The sequence below is a fragment of the Heterodontus francisci genome, chromosome 29, assembly GCF_036365525.1.
Source record: "Heterodontus francisci isolate sHetFra1 chromosome 29, sHetFra1.hap1, whole genome shotgun sequence".
NCBI lineage: Eukaryota > Metazoa > Chordata > Chondrichthyes > Heterodontiformes > Heterodontidae > Heterodontus > Heterodontus francisci.
The window spans coordinates 15713119-15738878 of record NC_090399.1 but is presented as its reverse complement, the minus strand read 5'-3'; the positions used below and the strand labels follow the sequence as shown (position 1 = coordinate 15738878).

Here is a 25760-nt window from a genome sequence, read left to right as displayed (position 1 = left end):
CCAGATTTATCAATTGAATTCAAATTTCACCATCTGCTCATGTCCCCAGAGCATTAGGCTAGGCATCTGGATTAGTAGTCCAGTGATATTACCACTAGTCCACTCTGTAGACTCAAGATAGTTAGTTTCAATTCAGACCCAGAAACGCAGGAAGTTAATATCTCAAAAGAAGACACATATATGTATACAGATACGCAGCCAAACAAATTAAGCTTCGCAAATGCTTACCAACACCCAACAGATCACAAGTTATCTTTTTTCTTTGGTGTGTCGTTTTAAATAATCTGATACACCTACTGAAAATAACTCAGGAAAGATTAGTTCTTGCAGGAATAAAAGGATTAAAATTTTTGTAACAGCCTTCATGTTAACTAAAGCCAGAAGCTTCAAAAATTAAACAGTTCTGCAGACATTTTTAAAGTGGCAGCACATTAAAAACAAAAAGAAAAGACATCCTGTCCTTTTTTTCTCTCATTTCAGTTTAACTTCCAATTTCTGGTGTTTGGTGTGGGCTTTTAATTTCTCGCTCCCTCTTGCTGCACAGATTCTGCTTCTTTCTCCTTTCGTATAAGGGAGGGTGTAATGATATCATAACCAGTTGAGACACCCAATCCCTTTCTTCATTCACTTTGCAGAACTGCTACAACTGTCTCTCTCCCTGCTGGCCCCACAGACTGTAGCACTTCCATTCTGCTTTCTGCAATATTACTGATAAGGACCTCCACACAGCTGATATTTCTCCCAGTTGAATCTTTAATATCTCACTCTCAATTTCGAGATGGCCCCTTTGTACAGAAACTTTAAGTGGAACCACTGAAAGAACTATCCCAGCCATTTGCTGTTCTGAAATCTATACTCAAGCCCCTCAATTAAATCAATTTGTTTGCACGGTGCTGGGCACTGTTCTAACTGCTTGATGTAGACTTGACAGGTTATATATAATCCTTGGACCCATAAGATTTGTTTGATCTTAGACTCATCAAAGAGGGCTTTAACCCAATTAAATGCATCCCTGCGTCCAACATAGATTCTGTCCCTGGATTTCCAAGGATAACTTTCTCTAAACTCTCATCAACGTTAAGTTTTAATTCTGTCGTGACTTTACACGAACAGGTCAGTAGTGAAAACAGGTAGAAGGCTTAAATCTGCATTCTATGACACAAAGCTAGGCTGACGTCCCAACTGTTGATTATATATCAGTTGGGTGTTATCCGTATTCAGGTGGGAGGCATTAATTTGGGGACTTACCTGTACTTTTATATATGGGAGCAGACTGCAAGAGATTTATGGTGGAGCTGCATGGTATGTTTTGTAAAACAAACACTATCCTTCACTACCTGGCTATCTGAGGTTTCACACCAACTGTTAAGAGGAGACCTTCTTATTAATAATTCCTCAAATCAATAAGGTTCTTAAACATTGAAACTCAGGTGTCATGTGTTTATTAATCAAACAGCACATGCAACAGGACTGAAACATACACTTAAAAGGCAGTACTAACAACGAGACCTGATGGTTTGGTTGGGCATTCAAACCTTGTTAAAGTTCTCAGCTCACTATCTCAGACTGTTACAATCCAAATATTCACCATAAACAGCCAATTGTTCGACATTTCTCTCTCTCTCTCCCTTCACACGGCAATCCACAACATTCTGCATTCCATAATTTGATAAAAGTTGCAATGCAACTCCATATAAAGTGAAATGGAACTGACTTATCTTTTATCAATAACCTTAGTTTTCCTTTCTTAACAAGCTCGTTCCCTCCCCATTCGAGCTAACAAGTACAACTCCCTTACTTCCTTGCCTTATCGATAGTTTCGCTCTTCCTGTAATTGCTTTCTACCGAGCGAAACCATTCATTATAAGTCTGCTAATTGTTTCTTTATTATACCAATGAAACAGGATGACGCACGCCCAGGACAAACCTGTTTTCGCCACACACATGATTTCAGTGTGCAATGACAGGTCTTTGATTAAAACTTCGCATTACTTCACGCTGAAACTGCCCATCGCTGCAGGGTCAGTCCTTAGCTCTTTGGGAGTTAAGAGTCAACTGTTGCTCACAGCTGAAGTGCGACCAGTTTCAGCGGCTCTGTTTTACTCTCAGTGCTGAAATAAGGGTAGACGGTCTCAGTGAATGTTTCACTGAATGAGTATATGTGCGCCATGGTGTCAGCGTTGTAAATCGATACCTGCCCTTCCTCATAGTCCAGATAGACCCCCACCCTCTTGGGATTCAAGTCGCCCAGTTGCAGGACGGTGCGAGGGTTGGTGAACGCCGTGTACTCCTTGTCCCAAAGGCCCACCGCCCAGACTCCATTCTCCGGTATCGCCTTCCGCGCCACCGACGCCTTGGCAGCGCCCACGTCCCAGGCTGTGTTGTTGCCCACGTCCACCTCCCAGTAGTGCCGGCCCGCTGTGAATCCCTGCGTGGCCAGCACGCTGAGCAGGAAATTGAAGCGCTCAGGGTACTCGGGCACCTTCCTCCATTCGCCCCGCCTCACCTGGGTGTCATCGTCCGACAGGACAAGCCGGGGGTGGGCAGTTTGTGGGTCCAAGGTCAGGAGAGCTGGAACTGAAGGAGAAAAGAAGGTCAAGTCTCCATTGCTTGTGCATGTGAGCCATTTGAGAGACAGCAGCTTGTGAGGTGGGGAGGTGGAGGGGGGGGAATGTGAATGGGCTGGATTTCTGTCCTCCCCTGGGTGGTATTACGCCCTATCTTGTGGGGGTGGGGGCTGGGAGAGCAGGAACGAATATCTGGCAGTACCATTCCGATGCCCCCTGGGCTAGTAATCTAGAGGCGCCCGAAACATGAGTTCAAATCCCACCATGGCAGTGGGGAGGAATTGGAGTTCAATTAATTTGGAATAAAATGTTAACCTCAGTAATGGCGACCATAAAACTACTGAATTGTATTTTTATTTTAACTCATCTGGTTCACTAATGTCCTTCAGAGAAAGGAAATCTGCCACCCTTACCCGGTCTGGCCTACGTGTGACTCCGGGCCCACAGAAAGATGGCTGCCCTCTGAAATGGCCCAGCAAAGCAACACAGCTACATGGACTGCAGTGGCTCATGAAGGCCTTCTCAACTAGGAATGGGTCAGAAACACCGATAACGGATAATTAAAAAGGCATTTGTGGTCCTCTGGGACGAATTTGGGCTCGGGCGGGAGCACAAAATGGGCAAGGGTGAATCAGGCCGCCTGCTATACACTGAAGTCAGTCGTGTGCATTGCATATACATTATTATTGACATTGTAGACCATTGGGGAGGGAGGGGGGAGTGGGTGGGTAGGGAAACAAAACATCCGCCGTCAATGAAAAGATTTGTCAAACTGAGAGACAGTCCCAATGTGGTTCTGATAAGGAAAAAGAGTGGGAGGGGATATGTCAACTTCCTTCAAACCATTAAAATGAAGAATGGCTGGACAGTTCCGATTTCCAGCCTGAACAATTCTCTCCATTATATCTAGAAGTTTGATTCTGTACACTGTGACACTGAATAAAGGAAACACAGAGTTCGCACAAGTACGGCCAGCTGTTTTAGATTCTCTTTGTCCTCTCGCTTAACACAGATATGGATATTTTGTACCCAACCTTATGCAGTAAAACAACCTTCAGAGAACCCAGTGAAACAATTGGACATTTCCTGCTGAGTTCACACATTACATTATCACCAGGCTACTGTTTAACAGGTCAACTGGGTCCAAAATCTTTTGGAACAAATTTGAACACCAGAGCAATTTTGACCAAGAAAAAATATCATGTGATTATTTATTAAAATATTTTAAATCACCGTGCTATTTTCTGGAGCATTGCCTAGAATCATAGAATCAAACAGCACAGAAGGAGACCATTCAGCCCATCGTTCCTCTGAAGGCTCTTTGAAGGAGCAATCCCATTGGTCGCACTCCGCTTGTTCCCTTCCCCAGAGTTCTGCAAAAGTTTTCCCTTCAAGTATTTATCCAATTCCCTTATGAAAGTTGCGACTGGATATTCTGATAGTCAGACTAATTCCTGGGATGGCAGGATTGTCCTATGAGGAGAGATCGAGGAGACTGGACCTATATATAGAAGAATGAGAGGCTCGACAGGGTAGATGCAGGAAGAAAGTTTCCCTGGCTGGTGGGGGAGGGGTCTAGAACGGGGGACACAGTCTCAGAATAAGAGGTAGGTCATTTAGGACTGAGATGAGGAGGAATTTCGTCACTCAGGAACTTAGGAGCAGCCCATCGAGCCTGCCCCGCCATTCAATATGATCATGGCTGATGATCCACTTCAGTGCCTTTTTCCCACACTATCCCCATATCCCTTTATGTCATTTGTATTTAGAGATCTGTCAATCTCTGCTTTAAACATACTCAATGACTGAGCTTCCACAGCCCTCTGGGGTAGAGAATTCCAAAGATTAACAACCCTCTGAGTGAAGAAATTCCTCCCCATCTCTGTCCTAAGTGGCTTCCCCCTTATTTTGAAATTGTGTCCCCTGGTTCTAGATTCCCCAACCAGGGGAACCACTCTTAGCTGCATCTACCCTGTCTATCCCTTTTATGTATTTTGTAGGTTTCAATGAGATCACCTCTCATTCTTCAAAACCCTAGAGAATACAGGCCCAGTTTCCCCAATCTCTCTTCATAGGACAGTCCCACCATCCCAGGAACAAGTCTGGTGAACCTTTGCTGCACTCCCTTCTATGGCAATAATATCCCTTCGAAGGTAAGGGGACCAAAACTGCACATAGTACTCCAGGTGCGGTCTAACCAAGGTTTTATATAATTGAAGCAAGACTTCACTACTCCTGTACTCAAATCCTCTTGCGATAAAGGCTAACATACCCTTACCTCAGAGGATGGTGAATCTTTGGAATTCACTGCCCCAGAGGGCTGTGGAGGCTCGGTCATTGAGTATAGTCAAGGCAGAGATCGATAGATCTCTAGATATTAAAGATGTCAAGGGATATGAGGATAGTGTTGGAAAATAGCGTTGAGGTAGATCGGCCATGATCTAGTTGAATGATGGAGGAGGCTCGAGGGGCCGAATGGCCTACTCCTGCTCCAATTTCCGATGTTCCTATGTTTCAGTTCCATAACCCTTTCAACTACTATCTCAATCCCATCCCATCTCGCTGTGTAAAACAATTTCTTCCCATCTCCGCTCTATTTTACCAATCATCTTAAACCCGAGTCCTCTGTGACCCTCCTGCCAGTGGAAGTAATTTCTCCGTATTTACATGATCAAAACCCTTCATCATTTTTGAATACCTCTATGAAAGCTCCCTTTAACCTTCTCTGCTCTAAGGAGAACAATCCCAGCACTTCCAGTCTCTCCACACAACCCAGGCATCAGTCTAGCGAATCTCCTCTGCGCTATCTCGGAGACCTATGCAAATATATGCCATACTGATCTCTGACTGACCGAGCCTCCACTGCCCTCTGGGGTAGAGAATTCCACGGATTCACCACCCTCTGAGTGAAGATATTCCTCCTCATCTCTGTCCTACCTCTTATTCTGAGACTGTGTCCCCCCTGGTTCTAGAACCGCACCCCACCTCAGGGGAAACATCCTTCCTGTACCTACCCTGTCGAGCCCTGGAAGAATTTTGTTTGCTTCATCACTTTGCTTGCATTCATTCTGTTAGCAAACCCCTGAAGTTCAGTTGAATCATTTTCCACTGAGGCTAATCTTACCTGGATTGATAACCTTTAGCATCCGTTTCCACACTATATACTGCAGAGGTCCAATGGGCTCATATAGATTCATATTAAGATGAGTTTCTGCGGTTTTGATGTGGGGCGCCTCCGCTCTGTGTAAATATTGACGTTTGTGTAATGTTATTGAATCTAATTGAATATTGCCTCTAATCTTTTATTAAATATATACATATATATGACAAATATACAAATAAGCAGCCAGTTGGGTGAGATATTCCATTCTTATTTAAAGGTGGTGAATTTAATGTATGCCTAGCTAGATGATGCTTTTGGTACATTTTAAAATCAAGGGACAGATAGAGGATTCGTTAGATAGTGTTCAAATTTAGTGCCACAAATTCATGTTCTGGATGAACATATCTTAGCGTTGACTGTTGCTTTGCACAAGTAAATTGGGCTCGACTTTGTCGTATCTAAACAGGCCATAGGATCATAGACTGATACAGCATAGAAGGAGGCCATTCAGCCCATGGCACCTGTGCTGGCTCTTTGGTAGAGTTATCCAATTCGTCCCACTCCCCTGCTCTCTCCCCAGAGCTCTGTAACTTTTCGCCCCCTTCAAGTATTTGTCCAATTTCCTTTTTAACGTGACTACTGAATCTAATTCCACCAGCATTTCAGGCAGTGCATTCCAGATAACAACAATTGGCTAGTTGATGTAGTTGAATAGGTGGAGCAGGCTCGAGGGGCTGAATGGCCTGCACCTGCTCCTATTTCCTATGCTCCTATGTTTGCTCGCTGTGTCGAAACATGTTTCCTCAAGTCACCTCCAGTTCTTTTGCCGATCACCTTCAGTCTGTATCCTCTGTTTAGCAACCCTTCTGCCACTAACTTTCTTCTTATTTACTCTATCAAAGTCACTCATGATTTCCTCTGCTCTATGGAGAACAACCCCAGCTTCTCCAGTCTCTCCCTTTAACTGACGTCCCTCATCCCTGGTCTGATAGTTAGTAAATCTCCTCTGCACTGTCTCCTAGGCTTTGACATGCTTCCTAAATTGGGCTGCCCAGATCTGGTCACAATACTCTAGCTGGGATCTACGCAGTGGTTTACAAACAGTTAGCATAACTTCCATGCTTGTGGGTGTTCTTAATTAGAGATCGGTCCCATCCTCATATTCCACTGAGTTCTGTTTGGAGCATATGCTGAAAAGCCCCAAAGAGACAGTCCGAACTAGAATCAAAGTCTTTGACTATTCCCTAGATAGTATCTAGCTGCATTTTGAACGTAATTGTCAATGTATTGTTTATTTGCTTATCCTCCCTCTATCAGGTTATTCTTAGCATTCCTCACCCTTTCAGTAAAGAAAATATTTCCCATCTGTTTGAAATTTGCTTCTCACTAACTTAAATTTATATCCACTGGCCTACTTTCCAGAGTTAATAGTCTGAATGACCTTATCCATGTCAATTATTATCTCATGCAGCTTAATAAAAGACTCTTTAACCACCTCTTTCCAATGGAACGTTTGTGCTTTTTAATCCTTCCCAAAACTAATCCTGGTCGGAGTCAATTTTAACCTGATCCAGTGGTCAGGAATCTGACGGGATAGAGTGCATCCCTGTTTTACATCCCCCCCACCCCCTCTCCCCCCCACCCCCACCCTGTTCCCATTTTAATCTCTGTTGATGACAGTGCCAAGTTATATTGGGCAGGGTGTAAATTTGGCATTGCACTCAATCCCATGGGATATCCCCCACTCCCCTCCCCACCAGCGCGTTAGCTTAACATTTCCATACCTCAACAGCTGCCCCCAAATAATTTTCACGTGTCCCGAATTCAGCGTATTGTTCCAAGTGATGTCTGGTCAGCGTATTGTGAAACTCGATGTACGTTTACAGACTGCTACCTCACAGGCCAAGCAAGCAGCATTCTACTCGACGTTTTCATCCCTTCTCTAAGTATTGAAAGTGACGAGTTTGCTGTCGGTCCCCGGTTTCTTTCAAACTCTCCCCATGCTCGCTCGATCTCATCTGCTGTTTACTTATATCAATGGCTATTTTGTCCTTGGGGAGCTGTAAGAATCCTGGGAAATCCCTACATCGGGTTTTCTTGCTAATAAACAAACACTAACTTAACTATTATGAGTGACTTGTTAGTAATTCAGAGCACTCACTAGCTGCCATATGATAATGCTTATACTGAATTGTATTTTTAATCCTGCTCTGGTTCGAAGTAGTTGAGAGGTGACATGACAGGATATATGAACATACAAACGTACAAATTAGGAGCAGGGGTAGGGATACGGGGTTTGGGTTTTCACTCACCAAATGTTTTACTGGCTTGGAAGGTTGAAAAGGAACCAAATGATCAAAAAAGTAAAGTTCAGCAGAAATCCAGCAGAGTGTGTAAACAGGTGGTCTGCGAGGACCAAAAGATAAACGACTTGTGGCCGGCACAGACACGATGGGCCGAAGGGTCTGTTTCTGTGCTGTATAACTCTGTGACTCTAACTTAGCTGAATCTCAGAGGGTCCAGATGTGGGTAGGGCCGAGACAAAATAACGACAAAATAATTGTTTTAAAAAATTCTTTCATGCAATGTGGGTGTCGCTGGCTAGGCCAGCATCTTTTGCCGATCCTTACTTGTCCTCGAGATGGTGTCAGTGAGCTGCCTTCTTGACCAACTGAAGTCCATGTGGGGTTGGTACACCCACAGTGCTGCTGTTAGAAAGGGAGTTCCAGGGTTTTGACCCAGCGACAGTGAAGGAACGGCGATATAGTTCCGAGTCAGGACGCTGTGTGGCTTGGAGGGGAACTTGCAAGTGGTGGTGTTCCCATGCGCCTGCTGCCCTTGTCTTTTTAGGTGTAAGAGGTAACGGGTTTGGAAGGTGCTGTCTATGGAGCCTTGATGCGTTGCTGCAGCGCATCTTGCAGATGGTACACACTGCTGCCACTGTGCGCCGGTGGTGGAGGGAGTGAATGAATGTTGAAGTTGGTGGATGGGATGCCGATCATCGGGCTGCTTTGTCCTGGATGGTGTTAAGCTTTTTGAGTGTTGTTGGAGCTGCACCCATCCAGGCAATTCGAGTGTATGCCATCACATTCCTGACTTGCGGACAGGCTTTGGGGAGTCAGGAAGTGAGTTACTCGCAGCAGAATTCCCAGCCTCTGACCTGCTATTGTAGCCACAGCATTTAGTATGGGCTGGTCCAGTTCAATTTCTGATCAATGGTGGCCCCCAGGATATTGATAGTGGGGGATTCAGCGATAGTAATGCCTTTGAATATCAAGGAGAGATGTTGGATTCTCTCATGTAGGAAATGTTCACTGCCTGGCATTTGTATGGCATAAATGTAACTTGCCACTTATCAGCCCAAGCCTGAATGTTGTCCAGGTCTTGTTCTACATGGACAAGGGCTGCTTCAGTATCTGAGGAGTCGCGAATGATGCTGAACATTGTCCAATCATCAGTAAACATCCCCACTTCTGACCCACTTATGATGGAGGGAAGGTCATTGATGAAGCAGCTGAAGGTGGTTGGGCCGAGGACGCGACCCTGAGGAGCTCCTGCAGTGATGTCCTGGAGCTCAGATGATTGACCTCCAACAACCACAACCATCTTCCTTTGTGCGAGATATGACTGCAACCAGTGGAGGGTTTTCCCTCGATTCCCATTGACCTCAGTTTTGCTAGGGCTCTTTGATGTCATACTGGGTCAAATGCTGCCTTGATGATAAGGGCAGTCACTCTCACCTCACCTCTGGAGTTCAGCTCTTTTGTCCATGTTTAGACCAAAACCATAATGAGGTCAGGAGTTGAGTGGCCCTGGTGGAACTCAAACTGAGTGTCACTGAGCAGGTTATTGCTGAGCAAGTGCCACTTGATAGCACTGTCAACAACACCTTCCATCACTTTACTGATGAGCGAAAGTAGACTGATGGGGCAGTAATTGGCTGGGTTGGACTTGTCCTGCTTTTTGTGTACAGGACATACCTGGGCAATTTTCCACATTGCAGGGTAGATGCCTGTGTTGCAGCTGTCATGGAATAGCTTGGCTAGGGGCCCGGCAAGTTCTGGAGCACAGGTCTTCAGTACTATTGTCAGAATATTGTCAGGGCCCATAGCCTTTGCAGTATCCAGTGCCTTCAGTCGTTTCTTGATATCACGTGGAGTGAATTGAATTGGCTGAAGACTGGCATCTGTGATGCTGGGGAATTCAGGAGGAGGCCGAGGTGGATCATCCACTTGGCACTTCTGGCTGAAGATGGTTGCGAATGTTTTAGCCTTGTCTTTTGCACTGATGTGCTGGGCTTCCCCATCATTGATGATGGGGATATTTGTGGAGCCACCTCCTCCTGTTAGTTGATTAATTGTCCACCACCATTCACAACTGGATGTGGCAGGACTGCAGAGCTTAGATCTGATCCGTTGCTTGTGGGATCACTTAGCTCTGTCTATCGCATGCTGCTTCTGCAGTTTGGTAGGCAAGTAGTCCTGTTTTGTAGCTTCACCAGGTTGACACCTCATTTTGAGGTATGCCTGGTGCTGCTCCTGGCATGGCCTCTCCACTCTTCATTGAATCGGGGTTGATCCCCTGGCTTGATGGTAATGGTAGACTGGGGGATATGCCGGGCCATGAGGTTACAGATTGTGGTTGAGTACAATTCTGCTGCTGCTGATGGCTCACAGCGCCTCATGGACGCCCGGTTTTGAGTTGCTAGATCTGTTCAAAATCTATCCCATTTAGCACGGTGGTAGTGCCACACAACACAATGGACGGTATCCTCAATGTGAAGGCGGGACTTCGTCTCCACAAGGACTGTGTGGTGGTCACTCCTACCAATACTGTCATGGACAGATACATCTGCGACAGGTAGACTGGTGAGGTCAAGGTCTAGTATATTTTTCCCTCTTGTTGGTTCCCTCATCACCTGTTGCAGACCCAGTCTCAGAGCTATGTCCTTTAGGACTCGGCCAGCTCGGTCAGTAATAGTGCTACCAAGCCACGCTTGGTAATGGACATTGAAGTCCCCCTCCCAGAGTACATTCTGTGCCTTGCCACACTCAGTGCTTCCTCCAAGTGGTGTTCAACATGGAGAAGCACATGACTCATCAGCTGAGGGGAGGGCAGTAGGTGGTAACCAGTCGTAGGTTTCCTTGCCCATGTTTGACCTGATGCCATGAGACTTCATGGGGTCCGCAGTCAATGTTGAGGACTCCCAGGGCAACGTCCTCCCGACTATGTACGACTGTGCTGTTACCTCTGGTGAGTCTGTCCTGCACGTGGGACAGGACATACCCAGGGATGGTGATGGCAGTGTCTGGGTCATTGTCTGTAAGGTATGACTATGTCAGGCTGTTACTTGACTAGTCTGTGGGACAGCTCTCCCAACTTTGGCACAAACCCCTAGATGTTAGTAAGGAGGACTTTGCAGGGTCGACAGGGCTGGGTTTTGCCGTTGTCATTTCCATGCCTAGGTCGATGCCGGGTGGTGTGTCCAGATGATACAACTGATTGGTTTGCTAGGCCATTTCAGAGGGCAGTTAAGAGCCAACCAAATTGTTGTGGGCCTATAGTCACATGTAGGCCAGACCAGTTAGGAATGGCAGCTTTCCTTCCCTAAAGGACATTAGATTAGTCACTTACATTCCAGCAATAATGAGCTGCTAAGAGTCCGATCATGGGAAGTCAGAAATCCTGAGAGTCTGAGCTGGCTAAGGCAGGCAAACAGTTCAATGACTTTTTTTTTATTCATTCAGGGGTGTGGGCGTCGCTGACCAGGCCAGCATTTATTGCCCAACCCTAATTGCCCTTGAGAAGGTGGTGGTGAGCTGCCTTCTTGAACCGCTGCAGTCCATGTGGGGTAGGTACACCCACAGGGCTGTTAGGAAGGGAGTTCCAGGATTTTGACCCAGTGACAGTGAAAGAATGGCGAATAGTTCCGAGTCAGGATGGTGTGTGACTTGGAGGGGAACTTGCAGGTGGTGGTGTTCCCATGTATCTGTTGCTCTTGTCCTTCGAGATGGTAGAGGTCACAGGTTTGGAAGATGCTGTCTAAGGAGCCTTGGTGCATTGCTGCAGTGCATCTTGTATATGGTACACACTGCTGCCACTGTGCGTCGGTGGTGGAGGGAGTGAAAGTTTGTGGATGGTGTGCCAATCAAGCGGGCTGCTTTGTCCTGGATGGTGTCGAGCTTCTTGAGTGTTGTTGGAGCTGCACCCATCCAGGCAAGTGAAGAGTATTCCATCACAATCCTGACTTGTGCCTTGTAGATGGTGGACAGGGACTGGGGAGTCAGGAGGTGAGTTACTCACTGCAGGATTCCTAGCCTCGACCTGCTCTTGTAGCCACGGTATTTATATGGCTACTCCAGTTTAGTTTCTGGTCAATGGTAACCCCCAGGATGTTGATAGTGGGGGATCGTAATGCTATTGAATGTTTAGGGCAGATGTTAGGTTCTCTCTTGTTGGAGATGGTCATTGCCTGGCACTTGTGTGGCATGAATGTTACTTGCCACTCATCAGCCCAAGCCTGGATATTGTCCAGGTCTTGCTGCATTTCTACACGGACTGCTTCAGTATCTGAGGAGTCGCGAATGGTGCTGAACATTGAGCGATCATCAGCGAACATCCCCACTTCTGACCTTATGACTGAAGGAAGGTCATTGATGAAGCAGCTGAAGATGGTTGGGCCTAGGACACTACCTTGAGGAACTCCTGCAGTGATGTCCTGGGACTAAGATGATTGACCTCCAACAAACACAACCATCTTCCTTTGCGCTGGGTATGACTCCAACCAGCGGAGAGTTTTCCCCCTGATTCCCATTGACTCCAATTTTGCTGGGGCTCCTTGATGCCATACTCGGTCAAATGCTGCCTTGATGTCAAGGGCAGTCAATCACACCTCACCTCTTGAGTTCAGCTCTGTCGTTCATGTTTGGACCAAGGCTGTAATGAGCTCAGATGCTGAGTGGCCCTGGCAGAACCCAAACTGAGCGTCACTGAGCAGGTTATTGCTAAGCAATTGCCACTTGATGGCACTGTCGATGACACCTTCCATCACTTTACTGATGATTGAGCATAAGCTGATGGGACGGTAATTGGCCGGTTTGGACTTGTCCTGCTTTTTGTGTACAGAACATACCTGGGCAATTTTCCACATTTCTGGGTAGATGCCAGTGTTGTAGCTGTACTGGAACGGTTTGCCTAGGGGTGTGGCAAGTTCTGGAGCACAGGTCTTCAGTACTATTGCTGGAATATTGTCAGGGCCCATAGCCTTTGCAGTATCCAGTGCCTTCAGCCATTTCTTCATATCACGCAGAGTGAATCGAATTGGCTGAAGTCTAGCATCTGTGATGCTGGGAACTTCAGGAGGAGGCCGAGATGGATCATCAACCGGTCAAATAATAGTGAGCTAATGATTGGGTTAAATCAGTCTCCACAGACTCTGCTGTGTAAAGAAACTGTAAGAAGGGATTCCCTGAGCAGAGAGTAAAGGTAGAGGGAAATTTGAAACCATCCTGCAGATGGACCCTCGCAAAAGGACGGGCTGGCAGAGGGACCACACGTGTCCCATTGGCTGGCGCGATGGTGCCTGGGGCACAGTTGTTTGGCTTTGTCACGTGGAGACCGTGCTTCTACCAAGAGCAGAATGGTAACGCTCATGCGTTTTGATACTGCTGCTCAGAAATTAGCACGTGTCAAGTCTTACTTATACTGAATAAATTATAACCACTGTCACCAATAAGGCCCATCACTTTGAATCCTTTCAGAACTGAGAGTGAAGGGGGTTAAAGGGTTAATTGACTCCGACATCCCGAGTCCTGACAAAGGTGGAGGTGAGGGGAGGGAATGTGTTCATTTGATATTTGTTTCCCAAGTTTATCACAGATCCAAATCATGATCATCTCTGAACCCTCACCATCAAAATAACACAGAATCTCATACATGTACCTGTGAAAAACTGACGCCCCATTCGAATAGGCAGCAACATTGCTTACTCAATTGGGCCAGATTTTGCTGGCAAATTGTCGGTGAGGCTAATGGTGCTCACCATTATTTATGCGTACATGGAACTATCTGCATATGTGGTGGTTTGGGAGATCCATCTGGGTGCAATATCAAAATACCAACTGGACGTGCTGTCCCTGTACACTCTCCTGCCAAAGGCCGGTGGTCTGGATTCACAAGCAAGGAACTTATGAGTGAATTCCCATTGACGATGTAAGCTCGCTCACGGAATGCAATCTGCTTTGAAATTATATTCGTACTGAATGAAATCGTAAGGATTCTTGGTTTTCGAAAACAGAATTAGAATTGGATATTTAGAGAAAAGATTACATACCCTTCCAGTAACGATTTGATGTCCTAGACATAAAGAACGCAGGAGGTTAGAGTACAACTTGGTCATGAAGATGCAAATAGACAGTTAAACATTACCAAATTCAAACATATTCAACAACTACCCATATTTATATCATGCCTTTATCGTAATGAAACGGCCCAGCTTCATAGGAACATTATCAAGCAAAGTTAGACATGGAGCCACACAAGGTGATATTAGGGTAGTTGGCCAAAACTTGGTCAAACAGGTAGGTTTTAAGGCGCGTCTGAAAGGAGGAAGGAGAGGTGGAGAGGTTTAGGGAGGGAATTCCAGAGTTCAGGGCCGAGGCAACTGATGGCATGGCCACCAATTGTCAAGCAATTAAAAATGGGGATGCTCAAGAGGCCAGAATTAGAATTAGCCCAGATATCTCAGAGGGATGTAGGGCAGGAGGATATAACAGAGATAGGGAGGATATAACAGAGATAGGGAGGATATAACAGAGATAGGGAGGATATAACAGAGATAGGGAGGATATAACAGAGATAGGGAGGGGTGTGGAAAGATTTGAAAACAAGGGTGAGGATTTTAAAGTCAAGATGTTTGCTTGACTGGGAGCCAAGGTAGGTCAACGAGCACAGCAGTATTACAATGGGACTGGATCGACTATGTTCAGCAAAACTAAAATTTATATGCAATTTGCATCTCAAGTAACAAATAAATAGGCGTTTCCATACTGTAAACTATTATATCCTCAGCATCCTCGCCCAAATCACCCTAAACCGCACTCATTCCATGTTACCCTACACCCCACTGTGACCCTACACTTTTCTGAGACCCTAAATCCCACTGTGACCCTATTACCCTAAACATCACTGTGACCCTAAAGCCCACTCAGACCCTATTGCCCTAATCACCACTCTGTTACCCTAATCACCACCGTGATCCTAAACCCCACCGTGACCCTACACTCCACCCAGACCCTAAACCCCACTCAGACCCTACACCCCACTCAGACCCTACACTCCACTAAGACCCTACACTCCACTGTGACCCTAAAGCCCACTGTGACCCTAAAGTCCACTGTGATCCTAAAGTCCACTGTGATCCTACACTCCACTCAGACCCTATTACCCTAAAGCCCACTGTGACCCTAAACCCCACTTTGACCCTAAAACCGACTGAGACCCTAAACCCCACCGTGACCCTACACTCCACCCAGACCCTACACCCCACTCAGGCCCTACACCCCACTGTGACACGACACTCCACTAAGACCCTAAAGTCCACTGTGACCCTAAACCCCACTGAGACCCTAAAACCCGTGGTGACCCTAAACCCGACTGAGACCCTAAAGCCCACTGTGACATTACACTCCACTCAGACCCTACACTCCACTCAGACCCTATTATCCTAAACCCCATTCCACCCTAAACACAACTGTGACTCTAAACCCCTCTCTGACCCTATTATCTTAACCCCGACAGTAATCTTACACACCACTATGATGCTGAACCCCACTGTGACCCTAAATCTCACTGTGACCCTATTACCCTAAACTCAATGTGACTCTAAACCCCACTGTGACCCTATTACCTTAAAGCACACTGTGACCCTAAACCCCACTGTGACCCTATTATCCTAAACCCCACGATGACCCTATTACCCTAAATCCCATTGTGACCCTAAACCCCACTATGACCCTATTACCCTAAACCCCACTGTGACCCTAAACCCCACTGTGACCCTATTACCCTAAACCCCACTATGACCCTAAAGCCCACTGTGACCCTAAACACCACTGTGACCCTATTATCCTAAACCCCACTATGACCCTATTACCCTAAACAACACTGTGATCCTATTACCCTATGTGGCACTGTTACCCTAAATCCCACTGTGAACCTAAACCCCACTGTGACTCTATTACCCTAAACCCCACTATGACCCTATTATCCTAAACCCCACTATGACCTTATTACCCTAAACCCCACTGTAACCCTAAAACCCACTGTGACACTGTGACCCTAAACGCCACTGTGACCCTAAACCCCACTGTGATCCTATCATCCTAAACCCCACTATGAACCTATTACCATAAACCCCACTGTGACCCTAAACCCCACCGTGACCCTATTACCCTAAACCCCACTATGACCCTATTACCCTAAACAACACTGTGATCCTATTACCCTATGTGGCACTGTTACCCTAAATCCCACTGTGAACCTAAACCCCACTGTGACCCTATTACCCTAAACCCCACTATGACCCTATTATCCTAAACCCCACTATGACCTTATTACCCTAAACCCCACTGTAACCCTAAAACCCACTGTGACACTGTGACCCTAAACGCCACTGTGACCCTAAAACCCACTGTGACACTGTGACCCTAAACCCCACTGTGAACCTAAACCCCACTGTGACCCTAAACCCCACTGTGATCCTATCATCCTAAACCCCACTATGAACCTATTACCATAAACCCCACTGTGACCCTAAACCCCACCGTGACCCTATTACCCTAAACCCCACCATGACCCTATTACCCTAAACCCCACTGTGACCCTAAACCCCACTGTGACCATATTACCCTAAACCCCACTATGACCCTATACCCCACTATGACCCTAAACCCCACTGTGACCCTATTATCCTAAACCCCACTATGAACCTATTACCATAAACTGCATTGTGACCCTAAACCCCAATGTGACCCTAAACCCAGTTGTGACCCTAAACCCCACTGTGACCCTATTACCCTAATCCCCACTGAGACCCTAAACTCCACTGAGACCCTATTACCCTAATCTCCACTGTGACCCTAAACCCGACTGTGACCCTAAACCCTACTGTGACCCTGTTACCCTAAAGCCCGCTGTGATCCTATTACCCTAATCCCCACTGACACTCTAAACCCCACTGTGACCCTAAACCCCACTGTGATGCTATTACCCTAAACCCCACTGAGACCCTAAACTCCACTGAAACCTTAAACCCCACTGTGACCTAATTACCCTAAACCCCACTATGACCCGAAACACCACTGTGACCCCATTACCCTGAACCCCACCATGACCCTAAACCCCACAGTGACCCTATTATCCTAAACCCCACTATGACCTATCACCATAAACCGCACTGTGACCTTAAACCGCAGTGACCCTATTACCCTAATCCCCACTGTGACCCTAAACCCCACTGAGATTCTATTACCTTAAACCCCACTGAGACCCTATTACCTTAAACTCCAGAGACCCTAAACCCCACTGTGACACTATTACCCTAACCCAGACTCCATGTCTATCACTCTCAGACCAGCCGTGACTATATTATTCGCAGCTCCACCTCACGCTGTTTTACACTAGGTACCAGTAATTTATAACCAGACCCCTCTCTGCAATATTCTCCCCTTGCAGGAATATTCTCTCCCTGAGGAATATTCTCCTCCTGCCAGGATATTCAACTCTGCCAGAATATTCTCTCCCTGAGGAATATTCTCCTCCTGCCAGGATATTCAACTCTGCCAGAATATTCTCTCCCTGAGGAATATTCTCCTCCTGCCAGGATATTCAACTCTGACAGAATATTCTCCTCCTGTGGAATATTCTCCCCCTGCCAGAATATTCTCTACCTACCGGAATATTCTCCCTTTGCTGGAATATTCACCCCCCCTTGCTGGAATATTCTCCCCTTGCAGAAATATTCATCCCTGTGGAATATTCATCCCGGGAATATTCTCCCCCTCCTAGAATAATCCCCTCCAACTGGAGTATTCCCCTCCCACAGGAATATTCCTCCTCTGCCAGAATATTCTCCTCCAGCTGGAATATTCTCTCCACTATAGAATATTCCCCGCTGGAATATTCTCCTCCTGCCAGAATATTCTCCTCCCACTGGAATCTTCTTCACCTGAAGGAATATTCTCCTCCTGCCGGAATATTCAACTCTGCTGGAATGTTCTCCACTTGCTGGAACATTCTCATCCTGCGGAATATTTTCTCCCTGTAGGAATATTCACCCCTTGCTGGAATATTCTCCCCTGTGGAATATTATCCCCTGCGGCTATATTCTCCCGTTGCCAGTATATTCTCTCCCTGTAGAACATTCTCCCCTGCCGGAAAATTCTTCCCCTGCTGGAATATTCTCCTCCTGCCACAATATTCACCCCCGAGGAATATTCCCTCCCTGCAGAATATTATACCCCGGAATATTCTCCCCTTGCCGGAATATTCTCCTCCTGCAGAATATTCTCCCTCCAGACGGAATATTCACCCCTGCTAGAATACTCTATCTGCCAGAATATTCTCCCCCTGTGGAATATTTTCCCTCAGCCGGAATATTCTCCCCACGCTGGAACATTCTTCCCATGTGGAATATTCTCCCCCTGCCGGAATATCCCCAGCCTGGCGAACATTCTCCACTTGCTGGAATATTCTCCCGCTGCAGAATATTCTCCCCTTGCTGGAATATTGTACCCTGGGAATATTCTCCCCTGGGAATATTCACCCCTGCAGAATATTATCCCCCTGCTGGAACATTCACCTCCTGCCAGAATATTCACCCACGGTGGAATATTCTCCCCCTGACAGAACCTTCTCCCCTGCGAATATACTCCCCTTGTAGGATTATTCTCCCCAGGAATATTCTTCCCTGTGGAATATTCTTCCCCTGTCGGAATATTTTGCTCCTGCAGAATATTCTCCTCCTGCGGAATACCTTCCCCCTGCTGGAATATTCTCCTCTTGCCGGAATATTCTCCCCTTGCCGGAATATTCCCCTCTGGGAATATTCTCCCCTTGCCGGAATATTCCCCTCTGGGAATATTCTCCCCTTGCCTGAACATTCTCCCCTTGTGGAATATTCTCCTCTGGGAACATTCTCCCCTTGCCTGAACATTCTCCCCCTGCGGAATATTCTCCTCTGGGAACATTCTCCCCTTGCCTGAACATTCTCCCCCTGCGGAATATTCTCCTCTGGGAACATTCTCCCCTTGCCTGAACATTCTCCCCCTGCGGAATATTCTCCTCTGGGAACATTCTCCCTTGCCTGAACATTCTCCCCCTGCGGAATATTCTCCTCTGGGAATATTCTCCCCTTGACCGAACATTCTCCCCCTGCGGAATATTCTCCTCTGGGAATATTCTCCCCTTGACCGAACATTCTCCCCCTGCGGAATATTCTCCTCTGGGAACATTCTCCCCTTGCGGAATATTCTCCTCTGGGAACATTCTCCCCTTGCGGAATATTCTCCTCTGGGAACATTCTCCCCTTGCCTGAACATTCTCCCCCTGCGGAATATTCTCCTCTGGGAACATTCTCCCCTTGCGGAATATTCTCCTCTGGGAACATTCTCCCTTGCCTGAACATTCTCCCCCTGCGGAATATTCTCCTCTGGGAATATTCTCCCCTTGACCGAACATTCTCCCCCTGCGGAATATTCTCCTCTGGGAACATTCTCCCCTTGCGGAATATTCTCCTCTGGAAACATTCTCCCCTTGCCTGAACATTCTCCCCCTGCGGAATATTCTCCTCTGGGAACATTCTCCCCTTGCGGAATATTCTCCTCTGGGAACATTCTCCCCCTGCGCAATATTCTCCTCTGGGAACATTCTCCCCTTGCCTGAACATTCTCCCCCTGCGGAATATTCTCCTCTGGGAACATTCTCCCCTTGCGGAATATTCTCCTCTGGGAACATTCTCCCTTGCCTGAACATTCTCCCCCTGCGGAATATTCTCCTCTGGGAATATTCTCCCCTTGACCGAACATTCTCCCCCTGCGGAATATTCTCCTCTGGGAACATTCTCCCCTTGCCTGAACATTCTCCCCCTGCGGAATATTCTCCTCTGGGAATATTCTCCCCTTGCCTGAACATTCTCCCCAATGCGGAATATTCTCCTCCGGGAACATTCTCCCCAATGCGGAATATTCTCCTCCGGGAACATTCTCCCCTTGCCTGAACATTCTCCCCAATGCGGAATATTCTCCTCCGGGAACATTCTCCCCTTGCGGAATATTCTCCTCTGGAAACATTCTCCCCTTGCCTGAACATTCTCCCCAATGCGGAATATTCTCCTCCGGGAACATTCTCCCCTTGCGGAATATTCTCCTCTGGAAACATTCTCCCCTTGCCTGAACATTCTCCCCAATGCGGAATATTCTCCTCCGGGAACATTCTCCCCTTGCGGAATATTCTCCTCTGGAAACATTCTCCCCTTGCCTGAACATTCTCCCCAATGCGGAATATTCTCCTCTGGGAACATTCTCCCCTTGCGGAATATTCTCCTCTGGGAACATTCTCCCCTTGCCTGAACATTCTCCCCTTGTGGAATATTCTCCTCTGGAAACATTCTCCCCTTGCCTGAACATTCTCCCCAGTGCGGAATATTCTCCTCCAGAATATTTTCCCCCTGCGAAATATTTCCCCCGCTGGAAAATTCACTCCTGCGAAATATTTGCATCAGCTGAAACAAATTCCTTCCTCCTCCTGCACTACAATCCATCTTGTGAATGATGTTACCAATGTACTGACTGCCCCCTCGCACTGTCTCCTTGCATCTTGTCCCGACATATTGTGATTCTGTTTGGCCTTTCGCACACTCAGCCCTCGGACCACAACTGTTTGGATCCGTAAGCTTCAGCTCTGCCCACGTCTCAAGATGCAACGTGATTGTGAGCTCGACCGTGTCTCAGATGCTGTATCCTGAGGTGGGAGCAATTTTAACCCAGCCTGTGCCGGGGAAGGACGGGATAGCGTGCAGCACTGGTTTAACCCCCCTCACCCCGCAGCCCCAATATTACTCTCCGTGAGGTCAGTGGGGAGCAATGTTGGGTGGGTGAGGCATTTCCCTCCTGGCAAATTTGGTGCCGATTAGGCCCATAACGTTATCACATTTCTAAGGTTTGCCAGTTCTGATGAAAAGTCACAGACCTGAAACGTTAACTCTGCTTCTCTCTCCACAGATGCTGCCAGACCTGCTGAGTACTTCCAGCACTTTGGGTTTTTATTTCAGGTTTTCAGCATCTGCGGTATTTTAATTTTACCACAACATCAGCATTCCTGATTTCACGTATGAGGCATGAAGGTGCCTTACCTTGAGAATCTCGGCATCCTGCAGGGTCATCCTCTCCTGTAGATTGCTGATTCGTTGGTTCATCAGGGCCCTTTCTGACACGGCAGCCTTCAGATTTGCTTCCAGATGCTGCAAGATGCTGTCTTCCTTCTTTTTAATCTTTCCCATTAGGACCTTCTCCTCGTCCCGGAGATACTGGCGGAGTTTGGCAAATTCAGACTCGATGTTCTTCCGCATCGCGTCGGCTTGTTTCTGGATGAAGAGAACATGGCATTTGGGCAGCAGTGACCGAAGGAAGCAGAGGCTCCTCACCCCTCCCCCCGACATCTCTTAACCATTGATCAAGTCCTCCCAAGGCTTTAATATTGGTCTTTTATCCCAGCAGGCTCTTTTAACATGTCTCCCTTGAACATCTGGACAATGGAGCACGTTTGGCCTCCATGAGGGGACCGTCTCTCACCTTTAGCCTCTAACCTTCCCCCACTGTGGCAACTTCCTCCATTTTCCACACTAGAATGTTCAACTCCCACCCTCCCACTGGGTAACTTCCTTTCTTCCCCACATCCTTCCTCTACCCTGCAACCTCCAGGTCCTCGAATGAAGGTTCCTCACTCAGTCACTTTGGGGGCTAACTTTAACCTAACAGGCAGGAATCCCATGGGATCTGGTGGAGCACTGGTCTTACAACCAGCCCAATATTAACTCCACTGATGTCAACAGGGTGTAAAGTCAGGGCAGGGAGGGGGAATGAGGAAAACCAGTGCTGCACATGATGCCGTCCATCTCCCGATGGGTGGGTTAGCTTCAGCTGCCCCCCTCCCCAAAATTACTCATTCTTTCCCAGGATCTCCAAACTGTGGAAGTGCTTACCTCCTTCAGACTACCCCTCCTCCCTACTTCGAAGCCCATTCATCTCTTGCTGATTTCCCCATTTTGTTTGAATTTTCAGCTGACATTCTCGCCCGTGGCCCCCTTTTCTCGATTACCAATACTGAGCTTTCAGCCTCCCTTGTAGCCCGGATGTTGCTGCCACCATATAGAGCAGGTCAGCGACCAGGTCAGTGCCTCACCTTCAGCTCCGTTATGTTGGCCTTTTGGTTGCTTTGGCTGCTGGAAATCTCATCCGCTTGCTTGTTGAGTAAGTCCAGCGCCATTTGCAGCTTTCCCTGAAAGGAACATGGGATGATTAAATGGCATGCTGCCTTGAGACGGCACGGAGTAGACTTTGAGCTGAGGGTGTTAAGTATCACTGGAGCAGGGAGGAAAATTGTGTGGGAGGTCCCATAAAAAAACACCACCCCTCCCCCCACCCATAGCATCCCACTCAGTGTGCGATATTCCCTCTGCCTGATTTCCCTCTCTGGACTTAAGGCAGTTAAGGGGAACGTCAGTCCCATGTTTTACAAGGCAAGCACAACATTCATTTGTCCTCAAGACCGAGGAACGACCTATTGCCCAACCCGAGCTAGATTGAGAGTTCAGCTGAGAAGTTGATGGTTGGACGTTGCCTTCCTGAACTGACAGCGTCACTTTCTGGGTCATTTCACAAGGCAGTAAGACTCAACTGAACTTGCAGTCACATGTAAGTGGGTTCCCTCTCCCTGAACCCATGGGCTTTTTTTATAAATGACAATCCGACAGCCTCCACCATCACTTTTTGGGAGCTAACCCACATTTGCAGAACCCATCTGGTCCGAGGAGCTCTGGGTTGCCAGCCCAGTGCCCCAACGATTAGACGACACTTTGAAGAGTTTGTGTGCTTGGGTTGGGCTGAGAAACCAATCAGGAGGGGGAAAGTGTGGAGAACGGACGGACTTGTCCTGAAGCAGACAAGGGTCTAAGAAGAAGGACGGTTTGCATTTCTATACAGCCTTTCGCAGCTCAGGAAATCCCTTGGTGCTGACAGCAATGACTTTTAAAGTATTATTGCTGCCTTTCCCACTCTCTCAGGAGATTACAATGAGGCGGGGAATGGAAAGAGGGAGGGAAGGAGTCTCGACTCAGGATACTCCAGCCAGTGGGAGCGCGGGGCGGGCTTGTTGGACAAGTTGCCCTTTTCCTGTCTGTCAATTTCACATGTGTATGTATGTTGTAGTTTAAGGCGGCACAGCAAGCTCCCACCGACAGCAATGTGATGGTGGCTAGATAATCTATGCTAGTGATGTTGGTTGAGGAATAACTATCTATCAGTTACCAGGGGTAACTCCCCCTGTTCCCCCCCCCCCCCCCCCCAACACTTTGAAATCAGGCCATGGGATCTTTTACGTCCACGCAATGGGGGAGGGGGTGCAGAATTTTCAGACCTCCCGACTGCAAGGTGCCAACCAACCCCTGGCAGGTCTGAACTGCTAAAAGGAAGCATTTTCCAATGGGGAACCCACCCCCCACTCCCACTGCCCATTACAGAAAGAGTGGACACTGGCTGGAGTATCTGCGAAAGGCTGTATAGAAATGCAAACCGTCCTTCTTCTTCGACCCTTGTCTGCTTCAGTACAAGTGCGTCCGTTCTCCACACTTTGCCCCTCCTGATTGGTTTCTCAGCCCAACCCAAGCACACAAACTCTTCGAGGTGTCGTCTAATCGTTGGGGCACTGGGCTGGCAACCCAGCTCACTCCAAAACGGCCAATCCCCGCCGGCTTTCCGCCCAATTATAACCGCGGGCGGGCGCTCCCAGAGCCACCCTACCTTGTAGACCTCGGCGACGTCTTTCAGGGGGCTGATTTTGTGGTTCTTGTGCTCATGAGAAACGGCGCAGACGACGCAGATGGCCGACTTGTCGTCCTCGCAGAAGAGTTTGAGCTTCTCGTCGTGCAGGTCGCACCGCAGGACGTTGCCCTCCTTGGGCTTGAGGCTGATCTTGCGGACGCTCTCGACCATGTTGGCCGCAAAGCGGTTGAGCCTGATATTCCTCTGCGGAACCTCCTCTCGGCATTTGGGGCAGGAGGCGATTTCCTTCTGCTTATCCCAGTAGTTCAGGATGCAGGCTTTGCAGAAGTTGTGGCCGCAGTCGATCATCACTGGCTCCTGGTAAAACTCCAGGCAGATGGAGCAGATCGCCTCGTTGATGAGGTTTTCCAAATCCTTCTCGGTTGCCATGTCACCGGCAATCTTTTCCTCTAATCTCCCACCCTCACACCCACACCCACCTCCTCCCTCTCGCCCCTCTTCCTTTTGGCAGAGTTTCGTGTCAGTTTCTTGTCAATTACCGGCGAGGTTGTAAAGCAGATCTTACTTGCCCATCTGAAATGCCGAGCGCCTTTCCCATCTGTTCCTCGCCCACCTTCTGCCGCAAGTTGCAAATGTCTTTAATAATTGTGTATTTCATTGCAGTTGCTGGACTCGAACTGCCTTCGTCAGTTGCCGGCACTGACCCGGTCTAAGTGACGTCTCCAAGGGTTTTTTTTTCAATTGCTCTGCCGCTGTAGTCCCCATCGGCGGCCAACAGGCGGCGCTGTGGTGGCCGGAAACTGATAGAAACGCAGGAGCTGGTCGGGCGGAAGTGAAGCCTTGGGTGATTGCATTGTGCAGGAAGTCATTAGTATAGGCACAGGCACAGGGGAAAGGAGGTTCTGGGGTCTAACTTAACCCTGTCATTCACAATAAAGGAATTACGTATTCCCCACCCCCATCCAACTCAACTGACAGACTCCAGAATCCATCTTAAGCTCTGCACCCCTTTCTCTGGCCTGTGCACCCTTCCGAGTGTTCAACACTTGGTGTGAGGAGATTCCTCCTGAATTTTCCCATCACCGTTTGTAGCCCACAATCCTGACATGAGGGGTCTGGACGGGGTAGATAGGGGGAAAAAAAGCCGTTCCCACTGGTGGAAGGATCAAGAAGCAGAGGTCTCAGATTTAAGATAATTGGCAAAAGAAGCAATGGCAAAATGAGGAAAAGCTGTATCACGCAGCGAGTGGTCGGGATCTGGAATGCACCGCCTGAGAGTGCGGTGGAGGCAGGTTCGATGGAGGCATTCAAGAGGGGATTGGATTGTTCTCTGAAAAGGGAGAATGTGCAGGACTGCGGGGAAAAGCTGGGGGAGTGGCACTAGGTAAATTGACCCTTCAGAGAGCCAGCACTGACACGACGGGCCAAATGGCCTCCTTCTGTGCTGTAACAATTCTGTGCTTCTGCTCTGACGTAATCCTCTTGATTAAATGTGTCTGTACTTAATCTGTCATCAACCTTGATATGTTGTCCATTAAAAGCCAAACAGCTCACTTCCGAAACCTTTCAATTTTTTTTTGACCAAGTGCTACATGTCACAAAATATAGGCCGAGAATCTCCGGTATAATTTGGGGCTTGTTTATTTTGTATATATCCCCCATTTCCCCCTACCCCACCCGGCACACACACTTGCTGTGGACTCATAATGGTATCAGAACATGCAATAGATTTCAATAGTCATGAGTAAGCTTTGACAGAGGGGGCTATTGAATGGAAGGGGTGATAGAATGGACAGGCGGTGAGATTAATACGTGGAAATGTTGCTTTCCGATGTTGTATTTGGCCCTACATTCCTAAAGGCATTGGGTCATAATGGCAATTGGATCCATACTTGGAAAAAACTTGCAGGGCTATGGGGAAACAAACAGGTACAGGCATAATGTGAAGAATTGCCTCATTCAATGCTGCATGATTTCATGATGCAGTGTGGAGTCAGTTAACTCTTGTGATCCTGTAGTCTGGCTTCCTGATGT

At 47.6% G+C, this 25760-nt stretch overlaps 1 protein-coding gene across 2 annotated transcripts; it reads right to left on the bottom strand.

The window, feature by feature from the left end:
* Positions 1–1438: 1438 nt before the first annotated feature.
* Positions 1439–24464, bottom strand: LOC137345953 (E3 ubiquitin-protein ligase TRIM39-like). Of its 2 annotated transcripts, XM_068009207.1 has the most exons (6): positions 23745–24463; positions 22129–22224; positions 21080–21310; positions 14003–14025; positions 5692–5807; positions 1439–2577 (listed from the first exon to the last, which is right to left on the bottom strand). In XM_068009207.1, exons 1-6 carry the CDS (start codon positions 24153–24155, stop codon positions 2063–2065), a joined length of 1392 nt encoding a protein of 463 aa, XP_067865308.1. In that variant the 5' UTR covers positions 24156–24463; the 3' UTR covers positions 1439–2062. The 2 variants fall into 2 exon arrangements, with proteins under 2 accessions (XP_067865308.1, XP_067865309.1); XM_068009208.1 differs by lacking the exon at positions 22129–22224 and having other exon boundaries at positions 23745–24464.
* Between the last annotated feature and the right edge of the window lie 1296 nt (positions 24465–25760).